This window comes from Ipomoea triloba, chromosome 11 (genome assembly GCF_003576645.1).
Source record: "Ipomoea triloba cultivar NCNSP0323 chromosome 11, ASM357664v1".
NCBI lineage: Eukaryota > Viridiplantae > Streptophyta > Magnoliopsida > Solanales > Convolvulaceae > Ipomoea > Ipomoea triloba.
The window spans coordinates 21,987,539-22,010,953 of NC_044926.1; the positions used below are offsets into that span (position 1 = coordinate 21,987,539).

General features: G+C 39.7%; 2 protein-coding genes across 2 annotated transcripts; one reads left to right on the plus strand and one right to left on the minus strand.

Annotated features, from left to right (window-relative positions):
* Positions 1–981: 981 nt before the first annotated feature.
* LOC115996101 lies at positions 982–3,232 on the minus strand. The gene is made up of 3 exons (XM_031235241.1): positions 2,673–3,232; positions 1,347–1,473; positions 982–1,122 (listed from the first exon to the last, which is right to left on the minus strand). The coding sequence occupies exons 1-3, from the start codon at positions 3,230–3,232 to the stop codon at positions 982–984; spliced, it is 828 nt and encodes a 275-aa protein (XP_031091101.1).
* Positions 3,233–10,554: 7,322 nt separating this feature from the next.
* On the plus strand, positions 10,555–13,675 carry LOC115996503 (NAC domain-containing protein 83-like). Its single transcript, XM_031235762.1, has 3 exons — positions 10,555–10,796; positions 11,490–11,821; positions 13,330–13,675. The coding sequence occupies exons 1-3, from the start codon at positions 10,598–10,600 to the stop codon at positions 13,642–13,644; spliced, it is 846 nt and encodes a 281-aa protein (XP_031091622.1). The 5' UTR covers positions 10,555–10,597; the 3' UTR covers positions 13,645–13,675.
* The last annotated feature ends 9,740 nt before the right edge of the window (positions 13,676–23,415 follow it).

Consider the following 23,415-nt stretch of genomic DNA (forward strand, 5'->3'; position numbering starts at 1 on the left):
GTTCTGACTTGCATCCTGATTTTGACCATTTTCCCTTTCGAATTACACTTTGATGTCTTCATAAGAGTTGTAGCCCTTGAAGTCTTCTTTCCAATGGTTTAAGAATCACCTCATTTGGATATTTCTAGGCTGAGATATGGTCCAATTACCGAGGTGTCGCCATATTTAGCAGAAATTACAACTCTTTGATCTTTTGACCATTTTCCCTTTCAATCTACACTTTGATGTCTTCAAAAGAGTTGTAGCCCTTGAAGTCTTCTTTCCAATGGCTCAAGAATCATCTCATTTGGATATTCATAGGAAGAGATATGGTCCGATTACCAAGATGTCGCCATGGTAGCGGGAATTACAACTCTTTGGCTCCTTTGGATTGGCTTTTGTTCACAAATGGTTCTAATGCACTTCTAAACACATCAAAAACATTTAAACCAAGCATTATACCATTTTAAATATGAAAACATGGAAATAAGCATTGGACACAACATTTTATCACACAATTAACTATAAAACCTACATAAAAACACAAGTAAAATAGGTACGAATGAGAGTGTATCACACTACAGACCAAGTGCACTACCATATATTTTTTTCTTCTTCATTGATTTCCATCCGTTTAATCTCAGCTCATAACTACGGTTCTAATCTATCTATGTGATCGCAGGGAGATCAGTGCCGCACCAGAGCATGGGCTCCACCTTCCTGCTCATCACCATGCAAGCCTTATTTCAGCAACTTCAGGCACTACTTTGCTAAAATTTACTCTCTCAATTGTTGCTTCATCAACACCTTGAGCAAAATCTTTCATTTGCACTTCAACTTCAGGCACTATTTTGGTAGGATATACTCTCTCAAAGACTCATAGTGTGTAGTTGGTGGTGTTGGTGTTAGCAGAGTAAAACTTAGAATCTCAGCCATCGTTCTCAAATATTCTTGCCTCATTAAAATTGCATTGTCCAATGCAACAAGATTGTCCGGATTTGCCTAGAATGCATTCCTAGAAGTCTGTTCTTGTTCTTTCCCTGGACCTACAAGCTTATTTGCAACATAGGCATCATCATCATTTAAAGAATCGCCTTCTACTTCAGTGTTGCAAATAAGCTTGTAGGTCCAGGTGTTGCAACACTGAAACACACATCGTGGTGGTTTTTGTGCCAGATCAATAACATGCACAATAGTAGCCCCAAGAAGATTGACTTTCTCAACAAAGTTTGCAACATATGCATCATCATCATTTAAAGAATCACCTTCTACTTCACAACTGCTCTCCCTCCGTGGTCCTTAAACACGATCCTCATCTCGGCCTAGGAGAAGTTTAGGTGCACATTAGGGTTGCTCCTCAGGCTGACATTCAACAGGTTCTGGTGGAAATTGAAGGCGACGCTCAACTCTGCCAAGGCCAAATCCACCCAATGAATGCTGGAAGATTCCTTAGAACAGACCGAGGAACACCACAACATGATCGACGTATAAAACCTAAAATCAAATGCAAAATGTAAGTATTCTCAACATTAATCTATTACATTTACCATTCACCATCCAAGTTATAAGCCTTACCAATAAAAACAATATAGGTCCAGTGAAAAAAGGTAATTTATTCTTTGCCCAACTCTCTCGAGAATCCATAAGACTACTCAAAACATAATGGCAGCAATTCAAATGTTTAATTTGGGAAACATTCTCTAAGTGATGACAGATTAATGGCCTAACATACCCATTTGTTGGGGTATCTACATATAAAGGTGAGACTAAGACTGCAAAATGTCTTCTAAACCATACACCCCCATCATAGCATGGGACAATTGCCTTAATAACATCAATGTAAGTAATCTACAACTCTGGTTTCCCAATTGCATCTCTCCATTCATCATACACATACACATTGTCCTCTTGCGACCTCGACCACTTTTTTATTTTTGTATTTCCCATAGGAAAACCCAGAACCAAGGCAACATTATCTTTTGTTACAACCAACCAGTCCCATCCGTCATATATAGTGTACTATTCACAAGATTGTAACTGTCTACAAGCCAATATCCAAGTACAAAGCCAATACCTTTGTACCTCGTTTAAATCCTACAGGGCATATAAGAACTAGTGTGTGGATGACCTTGTTTTTAAGATAGGGTAAGCACTACGCTTCTAGAGTGACTGCCTTACCTATAAAGGTCGTGTTACATTCGCAGGAGATGCTGCACTACTAGAGCCAACATCTTTAGAGGTATTCCTTAATCCTTTCTTTGGTTTTTTATATACTACAATTTGTTTTTATCTAATTCCATTAAGCCTTTTATGGGGGTTTGCAACAAAACACAAATAAACAAACAAAACAAAATAAAAACTTAGATTAGATAGTATTAAAAATCTAACCTAATCCAAACACAATTGAGAATAAAAAATGCATAGCAAGGATCCAAAATGTGCACTCAAAGTAACAAAAATGTGCACTTGAAGGCATGAAATTGTGCACTAATCCATACAAATGTGGCGATAAAAATACACTTCAAAGCTAAAAAATTTGCACTCTAAGGCTATAATATGCACTTCTAGGCTCTAAAATGTGCACTCGAAATTAAACCAACACAAACTAGAAAAAACAAAAATGTACACTCATATAAGCTTAACCCTAGTTGAATCATAGTGACCTTGTAAGGATTACCGGCGATGCGGTATACCGCTTGTAACAGTAAAGTGCAGTATGACCGTGCGACCGGCAGATTTGGCACCGCGGTGCACTGTCGCGACCACGTCCTTGGCCACCTCTGCCTTGCCGTCCTCGTATGCGCCTTTGGCCGCCATTTTGGCCTTGCCGACCACCAAAATGGCCTTCGCCATTGTTACGTCTACCGCGATTAGCCACCATTACCGTAGCTTCTAGGGTGAACTCATCCGCATATATGTATTCCTGAGCCTGTAAATAATCTGCAAGCTGTGAGATAGAGACAAGATTATCAGATACCGTGAGAGATGACGCCATTGGCCGGAACTCCGATCTGAGTCCCCGAAAGACATATAAATTTTGTTCATCTAAGGACACGGGTTGGTCGGCAAGCGCTAGATCTTCCACAAGCAGCTGGGCACGGCCAAGGTACTCTGCCGTCGTGCTACCACCCTTGTAGAGGCTCTGAAACTGGCCAAGGAGGTTGAGGCATCTCGCCCGAGTGGAGGAACCTAGTGCTGCGGTGATGGATTCCCATACTTCGCAGGAAGTATGCCGTCCGACAGCCAAGTACATCACCTCGGCGGAGAGGGATGAAATCAACAGCGAGAGGATTGATTGGTCCTGCTGCGTCTAGCTGGCATGAGCCGGATTTGGTGTCATCTCCGGTGGAGTGGTGGCGGAGGCATCCGAAACTGATGGAGCAGCGATCCGAAACTGATGGAGCAGCGATGGAGACCAGAGGACACGGCATAGTACCATCGACATATCCTAGGAGTCCTTGATCGCAGAGAAAGGGAACAAGTTGTGTTCGCCAGAAAAGAAAGTTCTTGGAGGTGAGTTTTATTGAAACAAAGTGGTGGGCGGCGTTTAGGGTGTTGGTTGTGCCGACCGGAGCAGCCGGGTTGGCGGCACTGATGGTTCTCTTAGAGGAGTTCGTCGACATGAGGGAGGGGAGGGAAAAAGGATCGTAAAAAAACCAAAAAAATAAAACTTTTAAGTTTTGGCTAACTGATACCAGATGAGAGTAACGTATTCTGTCAATTCAATAATCAGAGAACAATTACAGAGCCCTATAGTGTTTGGCAACCTAACCTCTCCTACATCACAGGGAGGTTAGAGATTAAGACACTAGACTAGTTATTCAGACTTTGACTAAATAATAATAATAATAATAATAATAATAATAAGACTATTATTCACAGTCTAGCTAGATTCTTTCTCAATTTAAGACAAATTCAAAGAATTATATAATGTAGAATCGAATTAAATAGAATTAATTTTGAGAATGATGTTTTCTCTCTCTAACATGTCTAGGGTTTCATTTTCTTCCCCATGTTTTCTAGGGTTTTTCGGCATTTTTTGGGTTTTTCCGATTGTTTTCATCGGTGTTGCTCATTGATTGATTGTTGGGTTCAACTCGTTGTTGGTTTAGTATTGCTTTTGGTCATTGGTTGTACGCTGCGTGGCTACAAAATGGGTCCGTGAGGAGGTGGTAGGGCTAACGGCAAGGTGGGCAGACTTGGTTCTCAAAGATGAGGATGTTGGGTTTGAGGTAGTCAGTGAGGGCGTTGGTGAGGTTGAGGAACATGAAACATGGGTAGTGGTTGGTCGCTTCTTGACTGAAAAGTTGGTGAAGGTTGAGTTTATGCGGTGGGTGATGGCTTTGGTTTGGCGTCCTGTGAAGGATGTACAAATATCTGATGTACAACCAAACTTGTTTTTCTTTGTTTTTACTATAGATCGGACATGCAGTATGTTCTAGAGGAGGGGCCATGGTCTTTTGAGAACAACACCTTGGTCTGTAGGCAGGTCCCCGACGGTGTTTTCCCAAGGGATGTTGCTCTTGATGTTGTGGACATGTGGGTGCAGATTCATGAGCTTCAATTGGGGTATACTTCTGATGTGGTTCTAGAACAAATAGGAAATTTTATTAGCACCTTCGTTTGTTGTGACGATAGGTTTGCAGGAACACCGTGGCAAACCTTCTACCGGGTTCATGTCTCTATTCTGGTGACACGTCCGATTAAGCGATGCATGAAGCTTGTGAAAAGAGATAAGTCAAGTTGTTGGGTGTCCTTTAAATATGAGATGTTCCACTCTTATTGTTTTTCTATGGTATTCTTTAAAAGAGCCATTCATATAAGTTTTTTCTAAAGGCGAAAGAGTCAAATGTGACGGTTAACCAGTATCCATATAGGGCTAAGTTAAGGGCTAGTGCTAGTCAGGGTGGTCCTAGGGCAATGGGTGATCCATGGTTGGTGCCATTGTTTGGTTCGTTATGTGCTATGGGCGTTGCGAATGGTTTTGGTGAGATGGGTCGTGGTAGAGAGGTGGAGGAGGTCACGACCAGTAGGCGTGAGGACGATTCTGGTATTGTGGCAGTAGCTAAACGTCGCTGTGATACTTCCAGTTCAAGTGGTAGTCAAAGGGTAAGTGGTAATGGTGGTTTGGCGATGACTGGCGCTTCAAAAAACTTGTTCAAGGCAGATCCTGGTTCCCAAACCCGCCCATCATCATGAGTACTATAAGTTGGAACTGCCGTGGCTTGGACAATCCACGCACAGTTCGTGAGATTTTGAGCTTAGTGCCTTGTAAGAAGCCTAAGTTCTTTTTTCTTATGGAGACCAAGGTGAGCCAAATTAATGCTAAGCGGCTTTGGGTGAAGCTTGGTTTCGATTGATTGTTTTATGTTGATAGTGTAGGGTTGAGTAGAGGTTTGGCTCAATTTTAGAGGAGGAATTGTACGGCCAAACTTTTGAGTTTTTCGAAGAATCACATAGATGTGGAAGTAAGTATTGTTGGCTTTCCAAGTTGGCGAATGACATGTTATTATGGATTCCCTGAGTGTAGTAGGAAGACGGAGACTTGACATTTCTACGATCCTTAGCTGGTAGATCTAACTTACCTTGGGTGGTTATTGGGGATTTCAATGATCTCCTATATCAGCATGAGAAGATGGGTGGTAATCCTCATCCTGATGGCCTCCTTCGCGATTTTGGGGAAGTTGTGGATAAGTGTGGGTTGGTTCAACTCCCTTTGAGGGGCTATCAATTTACGTGGGAGAGAGGTAAGGGATCTGCAGACTAGATGGATGAGAGGCTGGATAAAGTATTGGCAGGTGCTAGTTGGAGCGGTCAGTAGGAGACTAGGAGGGAGCCTTTGTGGAAAATATCTTAACCTGATCATCTTATCACTCGGCTCTATACCTGAGTGTTTTTTCTGATGGTTTGAGAAGTTGTGGGGTATGTAGGGGTTTCAAATTCGAGATGGCTTGGTTGCTTGATGAGAGGTGTAGGGGAGTGGTGGAGGTTGCTTGGCAGGATGGTAGGGCAAGTGGTTTGTTGGGTTGTTTATTGCTCTACGGTGAGAGGCTACTAAGGTGGGGTGGTGGCCATTTTCACAAGTTTTGTGAGCAGATAAAGCATCTCCGCAAGTGTCAATTTTCATTGAGGGATCTTCGGGATCCTGCTTCCTTGGCTGAATTCCAGCGCATTGAGAGTTGGCCCGTCTTGTGGCCCAAGAGGACATTTTTTGGAGGAAGCGGGCCAAACAGCATTGGTTGAGGGGTGTTGATACAAATATAACATTCTATCACATGTATGCTTATGCTCGTAAAAAGTAAAACACTATGTCTAGACTTAAAAATGATGCTGGTGTGTGGGTTGAGGGTGAGTCTTTGAAGTCTGTTGTGTTGAGTTTTTTTATAAGATCTTTTAGTCTTCTAATTCGTCTTTGTTGGAGTTTTTTTTTTTTTTTTTGGTTCTATTGTCCCACGTGTTTCACAGACGACTGATAATGAATTCTTGGTGCGCCCGTTTGAGTATGATGAGAGGTTAAGGCGACCCTGTTTGCTATGTTTCCTAACAGGGCTCTGGGGCCTGATGGGATGAATCCAGGGTTCTACCAGCACTATTGGGATGTGGTTGGAGGAATGTGTCAGAATTTGTCATCAATTGTCTGAATTTGTGTTCCTTTCTAGAAGGGCTTAATGATACAAGTGTTGTACTTATCCCTAAGAAAAGTGCTTCTGAATTTGTGTCTGACTTATAGCTTTGTGCAATGTTATGTATAAGGTTATGGCAAAGCTATTAGCCAATTAACAAGATAGCTTTTTTTTTTTTTTTTGCGTAGGATGTTGGTGGCTTTGGTTTTTGCTGATCGTTGGGTTGATTTAATTATGCTCTATGTCACCACGGTGTCTTATAATTTCTTGATAAATGGTGTTCCTAGTGGGTAAGTCATTCTGTTTCGTGGCTTGAGACAGGGTGACCCCTTATCTCCATATTTGTTCATTATTTGTGCAGATTGGTCTCTCTTTGTTGCTGTAGAAGGCTCAAGCGGAGGGAACCATCCATCGTTGCAGGGTGGCTAGGGGGGCTTCCCCGGTTTCCCAATTGTTTTTTGCACATGATATCCTCCTATTCTTTAGAGCAAATACCCAGGAAGCAGAAGTGTTTAAGCGTTGTCTGAACTTGTATGAGAGTATGTATGGTCAGGCGATAAATTTTCATAAATCTAGTGTTTATTTTAGTAGAAATACTGCTGATGACCACAGGGAGGAGGTGGCGACTTAGCTAGGCGTATCACAGGCTCCTAACTTTGGTAAATATTTTGGTCTTCTTGCTTTTGAAGACAAGATTAAGCAATGGATTGGTTCATGGAATAAAAAGCTACTTTCATAGGCAGGGAAAGAGATTTTGTTGAAAAGTGTGGCCCAAGTTATTCCCACTTTCTCAATGAGTGTATTTGTACTCACTGAGTCAGTTTGTTTGTCTATTTAAAGGACCATGAATCATTACTAGTGGGGTTCTGTAAGCGAAAGGGGAATACATTGGAAGGCTTGGGACCGTTTATGTGTGCCCAAGATGTTTGGGTGGTCTGGGTTTCAAGGACCTTCGTGCTTTCAATTTGGCTATGTTGGGAAAGCAGGCTTGGGGTTTTTTAATTATGGTTGCTTATGATATAGTCTGTGGAGGGGTGAAGTGTAGGATTGGGGATGGGAAGTCTACCCTAATCTAGGGACATCCCTGGTTGCTTGATGATCCAAGTCCTATGGTGATGACACCTATGCCTGAGCAACTGAATGGTTTGTTAGTTTCTGGTCTGATAGATGAGGCTAGTGGTTCTTGGGACATGTATATGTTGAATGATGTCGCGTATTGCTAGGATCCTAGTATCACCTGGTTATATGGATTCGTGTTTTTGGCATGGGGATCCTAGGGGTTGTTACTCTGTGAAGAGTGGTTATAGGGCTATTGTTGGGGATTTTAATTTTGTGCCTGGAGGCTTTGATAAATGGATCTCTCTTTGGAAAATTAAAGTCTCCCCCAAGTGGAAGACCTTTCTTTAGAGAGCCCTAAATGATATTTTCCCTATTACCACCAACTTGCTTATAAAGAGGGTAGATGTAGATCCAACATGTCCAATGTGTGGTCTAGTTCACGAGGATACAATGCATGCTCTAGTTTGTTTGAATTTTCTCAACTTGTTTGGCATGGGTCTTCTTTACATATCTCTTCCATTGTTGGGGACTCATTTTGCATGTGGTTCGCAAGCGTGTTGAATGTTATGACTGAAGAGAATGTTGGCTATGTTGAGGCAGTTTGTATCACGTATGGCGAACCCACAACTCCGCGGTATGGGATGGTTCCCTCCCGTTACCAAGTAGGGTTTTGGCCACGGCTGCAACATCTTTGCATGCATGGAGAGAAGTCTACACCGGCCAGGTGGCTACTGTCGTGCCCAATGCTATCTTCAGTGTAGGTGCACAATCAGAGATGACCCTTCCAAAATGCTACTTTGACGCCAGTTTTCATCTCACCACCTTAAAGGCGACGCAAGGTGCAGTACTATTGGTGGCCGATGGAGAGTTCCTCGCGGCTTGTGCTGGTGCATCACCAGATTGTTTCTCACCATTAATAGCAGAGGCGGTAGCCTACAAGGATGTTCTTTCGTGGCTTAGATGCAAGGGGATGTCGGCTGTTACTTTATCCACCGATTGCGCACAGCGTCAAACACACCTGATGATGCCAAAAGCTATTTTCTTGTATGCAGGTTTAGCAGTGGATGCGTGCAAGGTGGCCGTGTCGTTGTTTAGTAATTGCCATATTAATTTAGTCCCTAGATCGGCAATTGTCATTACTCATACTCTTGCAGCTACGGCCTATTCTCAGGCCAGTGTTTTGTACTACGACTCTGTCCTCCTGACTCTATTTCCACTCTTTTACATTAATTGATATGGTTCTTTTGCTTTCAGAAAAAAAAAATGTACACTCATATACAATACTATAAACACAATTACAATAAATTATGCACTCAAAGGAACAAAATTATGCACTTGAAGACAGAAAATGATGCACCCAAAACAACAAGAGGCGTTTAACATATTGAGCTTAATATAACTAATAATATACACAAACAAAATCATTTATCAGTATAGAGCAACAGCTAAACATGCTAGAAATTAATAAAACCTCAAAAACTAATTAAAATGATAACTATTAAGAACATATACAAATTACGAAGAAAAACCAAAATCGCGCAAAAGAAAAAAAAAAAACATGCATGCCTTTAACTAAGGTAAAAATTACAAAGCAAAGATTAATCATACATTCATCATCTCAATAATTGTTCCGGTTAAATGAAATTTACCTTGACTATTCGGAGTGTGTTGTTCACGTACGTTGTACGGCGTTCTCCTCCGAAACCATGGTTATTCCTCTGTAGTCGTTACTCTGTAAATGTTGTTCCGTATGAAAACTCTTCCTCTCCTCGCCTTAAAGAATTATAGATGTTCAACAACTAGAAAAACCTTGCAATAGAGGTTATTGATGGAATGGAGAAAGACAATGGAAGTGACTGCGCGTAGTGTAGCGAATGGAAGAAACTACGAACGAAGACGTTAGAGTTCTATGTTTGAGTTGCGTTTGATGAGTTTTGACAGTTTTGCCCCTCAGACGAGGGAACGTTAGTAATACGAATTTACAATACTACCACCGCATAATCTAATATAAATCAATGGATGAGATTAAAAATTAACTTAGATCCAATGGACATCAGTTGTCCACATTTAAGTCTTTTTTGTACATTATGCTATAAAAGTTGTACTTTACAATATATTAGACAAACATACCTCATACCTCTACCGTTATAACTTCCGTTATCTTTTCTACTATTGATACCATGCACATGCATCCACTATATATTTTCTTATTTTCTTCAATAATAATAATATATACACATTATATATTGGAGTTATATGTTAGTTATTTCTAAAATATAAATATAAAATTTATAAAAATATTTTACATTATTATTATTATTCTTTACAATAATTTACTAGTGTGTGTGTATATATATATATATATATATGTTTAAACGTGGCCGCGCCTTCCCGTGCGGCCGTGCGGTTCACACCACTCAATGTTAAGAAATGCACCACAACGAAAATGCATTAAAACACCTCATAACTCCCCTGTTTTTAATTGTGCATGTCTTAAAACTGTGTGGTGTATTTTTTCATACGTAGTGGTGTGGTTTTGGTGATGTATACCTAATAGGGCATATTTGTGTGGTGTATTTCTTTAACATTGAGTTGTGCATTTCTTAAAATTGAGTGGTGTAAACTGCCCCGACCCCACGAAAGACACGACCACACCTGATTATGACCATATATATATATATATATAATGTGTTGTTGTAAAAGCTTAAATCTTAAGTAATCCATATATACTAAATGTCCCCAGCTCCAGCTGTATCAGAAAGATTAGATCCTTTTATAGGCAAAAGTCATTTCAATGATCCATAGGGACCCAAACCACCATCTCCATCACCTTCATTTGCTGCTATAAAAGCATCTCTCAACTCCATACCTTTTCCTCCCAGCTTCAGCTAAACGTCCACATTCTCTAGACTACTATACGTACGACGAATTGAAAGATGGATGGCCGTCTCCGATTACACTTCGTGAGGGACGATGGTGAAGTGGTGAAGCTGCCGCCCGGATTCCGGTTTCAGCCGACGGAGCAAGAGATCGTGTTTCAGTATTTGCAACGTAAAATCTTCTCCTTGTCGCTACCGGCTTCTGTCATTCCCGAATTGCCCAACATCTGTAGATATAACCCCTGGAATCTGCCAGGTTCGTTTCCATGAGAATTGTTTTCTGCAGTGTAAACCCAAATACATGGCTAATATATTGCAAATTATTATGTAGACTCGGGTCCATCTTGCAAGGTAGATCGGAGTTTAAAATACATAATTTACATATTAAATTTTCACAATTCAAATTGTGAACATTCAGTATGTAAATGTACATTGTACCTTGCAAGTTAGACTCATTTCCATGGTATAACTATTGCTAATATATATTTCGTTGGGCGGAGGTCTATGAAGGACCAAGCCGGGTAGTGTAGGAGAGTTGTGGTAAGTCTAGCAGTGATTACTGATTAGGTGATTGTTGGATGGAGGTTAGAAAGCCCAAACCCAGTACCCTATTTCTTGAGTATATACTGGTATAAGGAAATAAAGTTGTATCTTTGCGTGAGTAACCATGTACTATCGTCCCTTAAGAGAGGTTGGTAATTCAAACTCCCTCCCATTTGAAAAAATCAATCTGGCAAATGCTTTGCTCCATAATTGGTCAAGCTCGATACGAAGGCGAATTAATCGGAGTATGATATAGGCTTAAAGCAGCCTCTTACAGTTAGGGTCGGCTCATAAAATTTTGTGATTTGACCAAAAAAGTTATATATTAGCTAGGAGTTATAACTTTTGGCGTAGTGATAAACGCTTCATCCTAGCATATTTTGATGAATGAGAAATTAAATTGCAGGAGATATGGAGCAAGAAGACAGGTATTTCTTCAGCAGCAAGGAAGCTACAAAGTACCCAAATGGGAACCAGACTAGCAGAGTGAGTTCCAATGGATATTGGAAGCCAAGTAGTAGTGAAGAGAAGCATATTACATGTCCTGGTAAGAGTAGTAGTTCAATCCCAATGATTATGGGGATGAAGAAGACATTAGTGTTTTACTATGGAAAGCCTCCACATGGCTCCAAAACCAATTGGATTATGCATCAGTATCGCCTCGTTGCCATTTCCCCCGCCGGAAACCCACCGCTTCCGCCCTACTTCCGCCACGCCATGAAGAAAGATCATTCCCAGGTATGAAATTATCCATCCGAGATATTTATTAAAAAAAAGTCATCATGGTAAACCAGGACAACGGGTGCCACTGGACCACTAGACTGTATTTTTTTAATAATTATAATTATTTCTTAGAAAGTATGATATATATTCCATATACTGGAGTAACATTTATTGTAAAAAAAATAAATCTTAAAATTAAAATATTAAAAGAAATGTTTTTAATTTAAAAATTATATTTTGGTCAACGGGAGTGGTTGTAGACTACCCACCTTTAAGAAACTAAAAAGGATGGTTTTAGACTAGTACTAACAAGTTAGGCAAAATTTCCCCTAGATTATGGTCCAGATAGTTGTTATCTAGTCCATTAATATAAGATATATTTTTAATATGTTAAAATTATATTATTTTTATGCTGCATATACATTATTTGATAATATATATATAATAATGGACTTTCAAATAACATGTTTCGAAAAAATAATATACTTTTAGTATATTAAAAATGTAATTCTTTGTCTATGATCTATATAGTTATATAGACTATAGTCATGCAATAATGATTGCACAGGTTATTGTTTGTATTAATTAGCATAATCAATCTTTCTAGAGGGCAGCTTTATTTTAACCCATTAGTTAAAATTTATATCTCATAGGGGTCGGGAGTTTGAAACCCCTCTCGTATGAAAAAATCAATATGAAGACTAGTAATTTGCTACTTAGTTGTGCCAACCCAGTGTAAATTAGGATCAGTCTGAGTATGGCACGAGTTTAAATGTGCTTTCTATACAAATATCTACTCAGGACATCTCGTGGTGTAACAAAAAAAATTAGTTAAAATTTATTTAAAAAATAATAATAATTATACTCCTTGGATTTTTCCTGAATAAATCTAAGTGAATAAAAAATTTAGGATTAAAAAAAGCAACTCCTTCATATTCGTTAGTTAATGAATTGGCTGATTTCACCCCAATCAAATATGAATCATATATTATCAGGTCATATGGTAAATAATTAGAGTTAATACTTGCCGATGTCTCTCGAATTTGATAGTTTTGCAATCTATAGTTCTAAACTTTCAATTTGGATTTTGTAGTTCTCCAAGTTTCAATTTTTGACCTTTCATGGTCCAAGTTAATCACCATGGTCCTTCAACTATTAAATTTTAACAACCAATGATCATTTATCTTTCAAAATTTAATCAACCACAGTCCTCTTGAAAGGATCATGGCTGGTTAAAATTTAATAGTTGAATGACTATGGTGATTAACTTGGACCATGGAAGGTCAAAATTAAAATTAAAATTCGGAGGACTACGGAATACAAATTGAAAGTTTATGACTATAGATAACAAAACCATCAAACTCGAGGGATCTTGGCTGGTATTAACTCTAAAAAATTAACTTTGGTGAAAATTTTTTGTCAGTTTGACCCTTTGGCGTTTGGCCTTTTTAGGGTTTAACTAGTGCGAAGTTGACATTAATCTTCATCAACGTCATTGTATCCATGTTTGTTTTTGTGTATAGGGTTCCTTAATGCAGCAGATTGGAAATCTGGTAATATGCCATGTATTTCAAAAGAAAAGAGTCAACGGCAAAGCAGGAGGGGAAAGTGCAGAAGTTTGTGAGGATAACATTAACAGTAGCATTGATGAGGATGAGAATGTTAACCGCTACAACTTGATGATGAGAGATGGGTTGAGTAGTAGTAGCTGTAGTGAAGATGGAGATTCTTGTGTTTCTTCATGTTCATCAAGTAGGGTTCTTAATGATGAGGTTTCTTCAAGTTATTCTTGTGGAACATTAGGGTATGGTAACCATCAAGATGCAAGTTACATATAGCCAATTGATTTAATTTGATTGATGTTGCAAACTCTACCTCTTGCTTATTTATATATATATATATATATATATATATATATATACATATAGAGTCATGATCGATCAGGTGTGGCATGGTCATTAGGTGTGGCCATGCGGCCTATTTTCAGCCATTAGATCATATCAACTCATCAAATCAACGCGCAATATATATATATTACAGAACACACCATTCTACATACTAAAACGCACCAGAGGACCGATAAAACACACCATTCCACACAATATACCAAGACGTACTAAAACGCACATATTCACTTAAAATTCATCAATATACTTAATAAAACACATCATTCTACATATTAAAATGTACCACAACGTGTCTCATGTCAGATTATAAGCATACACTATTTACACATAGTAGAAAACATGTGTTAAAATATGCACCACAACGTGTTAAAATGCACCACAACGTGTGTTAAAATGCACAATTCCACTTATTTAAAATCCACATCCCCAGATTATAAACATGCACTATTACACTTATTAGAAAACATGTGTTAAAATACACACCATTCAACGTATTAAAATGAACCAGACGACGGATTAAAACACACCATTCCACAACACAGATACACATCATTCTACGTATAAAAATGCACCAGCGGATATATTAAAACACATTATTCCACAACACAGTTAATGCACCAAGATACGTAATAAAATACACCACAACATGTATTCAAAAACACCACACTATGTACTAACATGGTTGAAAAAATCGCTAGGCGCTCGGGGAGCGCCTAGCGCCTAGGACGCCTAGCCGGGGATTAATCGGCGCCTAGGCGTCCGTGTATTTTTTTTATTTTCTTTTTTATTTTTTAAAAATTTGTTAAGTATTTTTAATTTTTTAAAGACTAATAATTATAAATTATATAATACTTTAATAGTTAATACTAAAATATTAAATATTAACCTAAAAAATATCTAAAGTTTGTACAATTTAGGATTATTTCACTCAAAATGATGTTGTTTTGAGTGAAATAGCCCATTAAAAAAAAAACGAACAATAGTTAATCGACTGACTAGAAGGCCTAGTCGGTGCCTAGTCGGTCTAGTCGACGCCTAGGCGGTCAGCGCCTAAGCGGCCTAGGCGGTGCTTTGGCGGCCTAGGCAGAGCTTAGGCGGTTGCCTAGCCGGCTAGCCGCCTAGACCACCATTTAATGTGATACGCTAGGCGGTCGACCAGCGCCTAGCGTCTAGGCGGGGATTAATCGGCGCCTAGGCGGGATTTTTGCGTACTAAAATGCACCATTCCGATTCACGTAATACAAATACTAAAATTACCATAATAACCCCACTTAAACATACGCGAATTTCAGTAAGATTAATGAAATTGGACGGTGCATATTAGGCCCCATGACTGCACCGGAGCTCGCCGCCGCATTTGAACACACACACACACACACACACACACACACACATATATATATATAAGGAAGCATTTACCCTTCCTCTCTATCTCACTTTCTATTTTAAATGGGATAAGTGTCAAATAGTCCCTCAAACTATATCGATTTGTGCAATTAGGCCCTCCAACTTCAAAAAGTCCCAATTAGACCCTCAAACTTCTTATTTTGAAGCAATCAAACCCTTTAACCTATTTGTGACCTGTAATCGCAGGACACCTAAAACTCCGGCGAAAATCCCGACAAGTGAAGCACCACCGGCGGCTATCGCATTTGGAGCCATCTCCGTTGAACGGAGATGGTGACCAAACTGGTCTCCATCCCCAGTCGAACGGAGAGGAGACCGAAGGTCGCATCTCCGTCGAACGGAGATGGAGACCGGTCACTATCTCCGTTCGACGGAGATGTCTCCAAATGCGACATCCACCGGTGGTGCTTCACTTGCCGGGATTTTCGCCGGAGTTCGCCGGAATTTTAGGTGACCTGCGATTACAGGTCACAAATAGGTTAAAGGGTTTGATTGCTTCAAAACAATAAGTTTGATGGTCTAATTGGAGCTTTTTGAAGTTGGAGGGCCTAATTGCACAAATCGATATAGTTTGAGGGTCTATTTGACCCTTATCCCATTTTAAATTAATACAAATATAAAATGACAAAACTTGTAACTAAAGTTAGAAGGAAATTGTTAAGTTTAGGTGGGATGACCCAACATGAACTTAAAATATAAATATATAAGATCATTATATGGGATCATTTATGAAAAATAGATTAACATATACAACTCTTACGTGGGAACGGTAAAGGTGAAATTAAAACAATATATGCACTTTTTTTTTATAATGCCAAGCCAAATTCACTATATTTTAGAAAGTTTGTTGTGCACGTACATTAGTATGGAGCTTGGGCATGAAATAATTTTTATGGGATTATAGGAGAGTATCAATAGACTTTTGGTAGAGTTTGAGCATGAAGATGTCTCATCCTTGTCTTTGATAATGAAAATTTATAGTCAAAAGTTTAATGTATAGTAATTACGCGATAATGGAGGGATGAGGATAATGATTTTTGGTAATAAGATGATTATTAGTGCATGATGGGTGGAATAACGATCTTGATCGGTTAGATAGAGTAATTAGTGAGATGACGTAATTGGTAGCCCTTAATCATGAGTTTAGACCTGGTAATTCGTGTATACGGGTTTGTTAACGGGTCGACACAATAATAACAGGAACACGATAAGGCTAAACACAGACACGACACGTTAAGGTTAATAGGTTCAAATTTTTAATACGAACATGATTTGTTTAGCAGAGTTCATGATATCTTTTGTAATGTCATTATTACAATGGTTCTTACATAAATGACAATGGTTCGTGTAAATGGGTTAACACGATAATATTAATGGGTTAAACGGGTTCTTAAAAGGTTGACCCGTTAATCAACGAAACATAACGGGTTCTTAACGGGTTAACCCGTTAACGACCCAGGACATTTTAATGCTAAACACTAACCCATTATTTTCATGTCCGGTCTCGTGTCGTGTTAGCGGGTCGTGTCCAAAATTGCCAGGTCTAATCATGACAAATTAAATTAGTAGACTTTAAGGTACCTTAATATATGGTCGAATGATTTGTTCTCCTTAATCACTGATGGGGGAAGGACTAGGGCTCAGGATCTAGTACTCGGAAGGAGGGAGGGGACGACTGATGATGAAGTTAGGGGATTCATTAGAAAGGGGGAAGTGAGCTTGAAGGGTCTGTTGGGCGGGGAGTCGGTCTATCGAGGACTTGTTGGTGATGGGTCAGACGATCACGAACGACTGACCCTTGAGGAAGAATGAGGGGAAGAGATTACATGAAGAAGAATACGGAGCTAAGGAAGTAGAAGGAAGGAAGGTGGTCTGATCGATCTAGGAGTTGTGGCCAAATGAAGGGGTCGAGGCCGAAGGGCAGTAAGGATAAGGCGGTGCATAAAGGGTGGTCTGGGAAGTTTCCTAAAGGTGGTGCAAGAATAGCGGTCTGGGAAGTTTCCTAAAAGCGACTGCGATTATATGCGGATTTCATGCGTGGGATAAGGAAAGAAGATCACCATAATTTAGAAAGCTAGCCCAAATGTAATAAGGAAAGAAATCCTAAAGCATTTATGGTAGCTTAGGGTTACCAAAGGGGAGAAATCCCCCATAACTTGTATAAATAGGAGTGTAAAGCCTCGAGAAAGGCTAAGCAATTCATAATTCAATGAGAGGCTAAACGCTGCTCAAATTTTGTACCAAACACTTAGTCAATTTTCCAATAGTGTTGGCCTGTCGATCGACCAGTGGTTGATAAAATCAAAAATCACCATTTAATGTCTTCATTTAATTTGTAACAACTATCTTAACTATTTTCCAAAACTACCTTGACAAGTTTAATTAATTATGCGAACATGACCACTTACATATCTTCCGAGCCTTCACCGCCATGAAGCTTATTGTGACATTGGGCCTATGCCATCATAAAGTAAAGTAAATTGATATACAATCTCAAATGAGCAAGAATAAATATCATCTATAACAAATGACTAAAACACCCTTGATGGGTAAATACGCATAAAAGATTAACACGTATAGTTGGACTGAAAAGAAGTCACCAAATCAGTTCGTCATAGCCATCAACCCGACTAGAATAAATCACGTGTGATCAATCCTACTACTTGTACCGATAGGCCTCGTGACAAAAGAAGATGCTCTCGAATCGCCCCGACGGAAAGCCACCCGACCGGTCTACCGTAGGATGACCGATAGATCTAAAAAGTAAAGCCAAAAACCTAACTTACACAACAAGTAATGATGGCCAACTTGCGCCTGAAGAGCGGCGATTGACTGCCTGCGTGCATAACGACTCTGCAACCTCGATCAATCAACCTACGTGTAGCCTACAAAGCGATCATCTAACCAAGCCAACGAAAAGACGCCACATCAAGCCATTTGCAGTAGCTGCATTAAATGCATAGACCGACTTAGTTAGTATAAATAGGAAGGTCTCCCCCTCACTTCTCATATTCATCTCATTACAACATCTACTACTTACGACTTGTAATCTACACTCTGTGAATATCACCCTACTTATAATCCACTCTACAATTGCAATCTACACCATTTGTAGCAACCAACTTGTAACCACTTCATACTTGTAATATTACTTAGCCTCGGACTGCCCGGTCACCCTACGATAGACCGACCAGATGACCTACGAGCGCTTAGACACTATGTCTGTAACATACTCTCATTACATTTTTCACGTCAAAATCCACCTTGCTTAATCGAGATGGCAAACAACAAGAGGAGTCGGAGCCAGAGCTACGTGTAGAGGGAATGCTCAACCCATCAGGTTGGATATCACCCCAACAATGTGGTCGAAACATTCCTCAAGAATGATTTACGTTGACAATTGGAGCGGTCAAGAGGCTTAATGAATGAACTCACCTCCAACTACGCAACAGAGGATACACAACCTACCCAACCAGTTAGTCAGAATCTCGACCAGTAGACTGGACACACAAATATCCATGCCGTCATTTCAATACCATTGAATGACCTAGCTAACCTAAGTATACAAATACCGATGGCATACAATATGCTACCCCTAGCGGGTCCGATATTGCCCCCAACACTAGGAACACTTGGAGAAAACCTCGTACAAGGAATGTCACCATAGGGATTCTCTCAAATATATCAACCGTGGCCTGGAACTCTTGGGTATTATGTTATAGCGCAAACCCACCAGGTGATTGGTAACCCCCCAAATTCCTGTTGTAGAGCAGCAACAACTAGTGGCTCAACCTTCCCAAGGATAGTTGCATCTGTAACCCCGAGATCGCGACCCAAACAAGATTCAAACAACGGATCTGTCGCGAAGACCCAACCGAGAAGAACATCAAGATCATAGTCAACTTGACACTACCCAACGTAGGAGCACCTTCGATCGCGTTCGGAAAAGTGCTAGGTCTCGAGTTGAGACCCAAGATGACTATGACCATTCGAGGCTGAAATCCTGAAGGACTACGAAGACAGAGAGAAGCAGCACTGGAAGTGCGTTACGATCCAAAGAGGAAGGCAGGGCAAGTCGACTAGCTATTTAGGTGGGCGACCGAACGAATAGGAGAGAGTTGCGTCCAAGCAAGGAGGATAGTCTCCATCATCAGTTGGCCAAGATGCAAGAGAGAATCGATCGCTTACAACGAGAGCTTCATGAAAAGACAACAAGAGTAAAGAGCCGACCAATCCGCTAATCGCCACACCCTTCACTAACGATGTCATGAGCACGCATTACCCGCAAGATCTTAGGATCCCGATGATGCGAACCTACATCTGGTGGTTTGACCCTCAAGAACACATTGACATATATTACTGCAACATGTTGATGTTGGGAGTGAATGATGCAGTCATATGCAGAGCTTTCTTCGCGACTTTGGTAGGTAAAGCAGCCGAGTGGTTCAGAAAGTTGGTGTAATACCCCGTATTTTCCTAACATTATTATTTTATCCTAAGGCGTTGACATTCATAAGTTATGATCTTCAGATATTTCAAAAGAATTTTTATAAGTGAGTATAGTTGTTATTAAGCTGTGATCTACGTACCGGTCATGAACCGTAAGAATTTTAGGAGCTGGTATTCGGACCCGATTATCCTAGGAAATGAATTATTAGACACCATACTATTATTCTTGAATTTCCTATTTAATTAAATTAGGCCATAGCAGCAAAAATTTATTTTGACCGTAACATCGCAGAATTTCGCGGTGTACCGAACCTAGCCCAATTTTGAGTTTCAGTCTGAGATAAATTTTTAGTTTCGGAATTATTCCTATTTAAATTATTTCCTACCGAAATTATATCTGTTTTGACCCTTACCAGTCCAATTGAAGATATTTTTCTTGAGTTACCATAAGATTTTGACACTTGTCACCATTTCTAGCCACATGTTATTATTTAATTAATTCTTGAAGATGATCCAAATAATGTGGCTTATCCTACAAGCTCCCTTATATAATATATAAGCTTTGTCTTTAATTCTTTCCATTTCCCTTCAAATTGCCGAAATCAAAGAGAGAGAGAGAAAGTGTGATCATCTTCATCTTCTTCACCATTTTTCCTCCATTAAAGCTTGCTTCCATAGCCAAGTTTCTTCACAAGTGCTCTAGTATAGGTAAGACTTTGGTTTTGTTCGGTTAAATCTTTCCTAGAGCTTAAGTCTAAACTAAAGGATCATGAAAATGTTGTTATTATGGTGATTTTTGTTTAGGATCTTTGGTGAAAGGTTCGAAGGAGGAAATCACCAACTTTCTACGGTTTTAAAATCTTCTAGAGAGGTAAGGAATCCCTTTAATTGGTTGAGGTTGTTTGAAACTAGATAATTGATAGCTTGGTTGAAATATGATGAGATTAGGAGTTTTATGAATATGTTTGTATACATGTTCATAGCTTCTATATGCATGTACATATTATATTTATGTCCATATAGGCTTATACTTGTGAAAATATTGAAAATCAAGATAGATTTCTGGCAGTAACTTCCGAGATTTATTGGGAAAATTTGGTAAGATATTTTGATCCTATTTTCTTCAGATATGTAGTTCAATAAGTGTAGAACCTGCATATAAAATTTCATAATGATCGGAGTAGTATAAGTATGGTTTTCGAATTTTTTTCCAAAACTGGTCCAGAGAGAAAAATTCTGGACAGCACACTGCCAAGGGCAAAAATGGAATTTTCTGTGTTTATTCGCGGATCAAAATGATCAAAACTTTTTATGGACATCAAGTAATATGAGTTGGGGTTCTACCATAAAAATTTCAAGTGAAAAAGAGTTCGGGAATTATTTTTACCGGCTCAATCTTTTGGACTGCGCCAAGCTGAAATTTTCTTATAAGGAGGTGGTATTATGTACATGTAAAGAGTAAATGTATTTTGTGTATTATGCTCATGTTAAGGTTGGGAAGTGCATATGTTATATGTATTGAGATGATGTTAAGGTTGGGAAGTGCATATGTTATATGTATTGAGATGTATGTGTCAAGTATGGAACCATATGTTATATGTATTGAGATGTATGTGTCAAGTATGGAACTATATGTTATATGTATTGAGATGTATGTGTCAAGTATGGAACTTATGGTTATATGTATTGAGATGTATGTGTCAAGTATGGAACTTATGTGAAAAATGTGGGGTTGGAAGTGTAGAATGGTTACACTTGATTTACCATTGTGAATGGTTGTTAGTGGATTATCTAAATGTTTTGCAAGAGAAAAGGGAAATTTCCGGATTTGGTTAAAAGGGGGAATCGATTTCCGAGTATTGGAATTGACTCAAGTATGTCCAAAATATTTTCAAAGCAAGAAAAGGGAAAAGGTGGAAAAATGTTTTCAAACCTTAGTTCTAGTAAAAGTGGTGAAGGACCTTGTCTTGTAGCATACGGGATAGAGAGCTTAAAGTGCCTTCCCGTATGGTGGTTATGTTATTGTATGACTAGTTCATACTGTGGGCGAAGTCTATTCGCCGAGTACTATATCACCCGGAAGGAAAAGGGTCTCCTGCGGGGGTGTGCACACTTAAGTATAGTCACTCTATTTTCGGGTAGGGGTCGTTCTTATGAACCTAGTGAGGCTAGCTAGGAATCATTCCAACGCTCCTATAAGTCCAGGGGATCAGTATTAGACCGGGCGATGACCACTGAACCCGAGTTGAACGATCCAAGTGGTCAGTCAAAAGTGGAGAAAGGATACTCTAGAGGCCTCACACTCACTTTCTATCTAGGACCAAGTGGATTTTTAAATATGAATGTAGTTACGCTGTAGCTACGGAAAGGAGATATGTGACAAGTAGTGAAAATACCCAAAGGTTGTGGGTGATCTCTCTTTGAAAGGTGAAAAGTGATGAGAATTCCCTTTGAGGGAAAGTTTTTGCAAATAAAGTGATTGAGAGCAAGGTGTGGAATTTGTGTTTTTCCATTACTTGCTTGTATGCCTAAATTTTTAGCCTTATATTCTTTGGGTGAGTAAATGATCTTCAAATGACCTCGTCTAGAGGGAAAATGATTCAAGATGATGTTGAATTTTGCCTACTATGTGTGCAAGTTGCCATTTATAACTGTTGCAGGTAGAATCCATGCTGATGAGTAAGGTATAGGGTTTCCATGTAAAAAGTTTTACCAAAACCTTTATTTAGTTTTGAATAACCCATGGATATCCTTGCTTAGCCGTCGTGCTAACTACACTTCAATGTGTTTTCTGTTAACAGATGTTATATAGAGTGGGTTCCTGTAGCCCGATGAGCTCTGAATAGGATGGAAGTTGAGGTTGGGGTCTACTCTTTGATGTAGACAGGGATTGTTGTTAATGTTGTATGTTTAGCCTGTGCACTTAGAGTGGAGTTTGTCAAAGAGGTGATAGAATTCACTCTAGGTGTGGCGGTAGCACCCAATTTTCTGCTGATAAGATGTAAGCTTCCGCAGCATATGAATACTGATTTGTAATAAATGTAAGAGTTGAAAATTGGGGTGTTACAGTTGGAACCCCGGTCGATTGGAAACTTCAGCTAGCTAGATGACAAGTTCGTGAGGTGATTCGCAGTCAGCAGATCAAAAAAGAAGACCTACACCTATCTGAATGCGGTCAAACAGGATGCGAGGGAAGCCCTGACCGCTTTCTTTCACAAATGGGATCGTCAGGTCGACTAGGTAGAACCAATGGAAGACTAGGTGGCAATCCACGCTTTACTCACGTCACCATTCTAGGCCACTCTATTACGACTGCATCGTCCATCGCCCCAAGACTTACGAAGAAGCGATTACTCGAGCTAGGTACCATGCGGACGCTACAGAGGCTAACATGGCGAAGAGACGGGAAGAGCAATCGGTTAGTCAGGATAAAAGTCACGACATGAGGAAAGATCGACAATGTTTTAAGCAACGTGGTTGACCGAAAGATGGACCGTGATTCACCCCGTTAACCAAACCCCTAGTGGAGGTCTTGCAGTACGCCGAGCAAGCTGCCCGACAGTGATACGTACAAGCGGTCAAGACGTCTGATCGTTAGAACGCCGGGATTCACACCATATCTCAACAAGTCGACCAAGGGGAGGTCAAGGAAAAGCCGCAGCCAGCTTTAGAGATGGAATAAATCATGCTCGACTAGCCGGCTGGAGCAGATGGTTAGGATCGGTCGGAACCTCCCTGTCGGCCTATGAGAAAACATCATTGAAATGTTGCAGAAGTTTAAAAATATCTTCACTTGGGAATCGGAGGACTTGCCAGGTGTCGACTGATCTGTCATATGTCACCGAT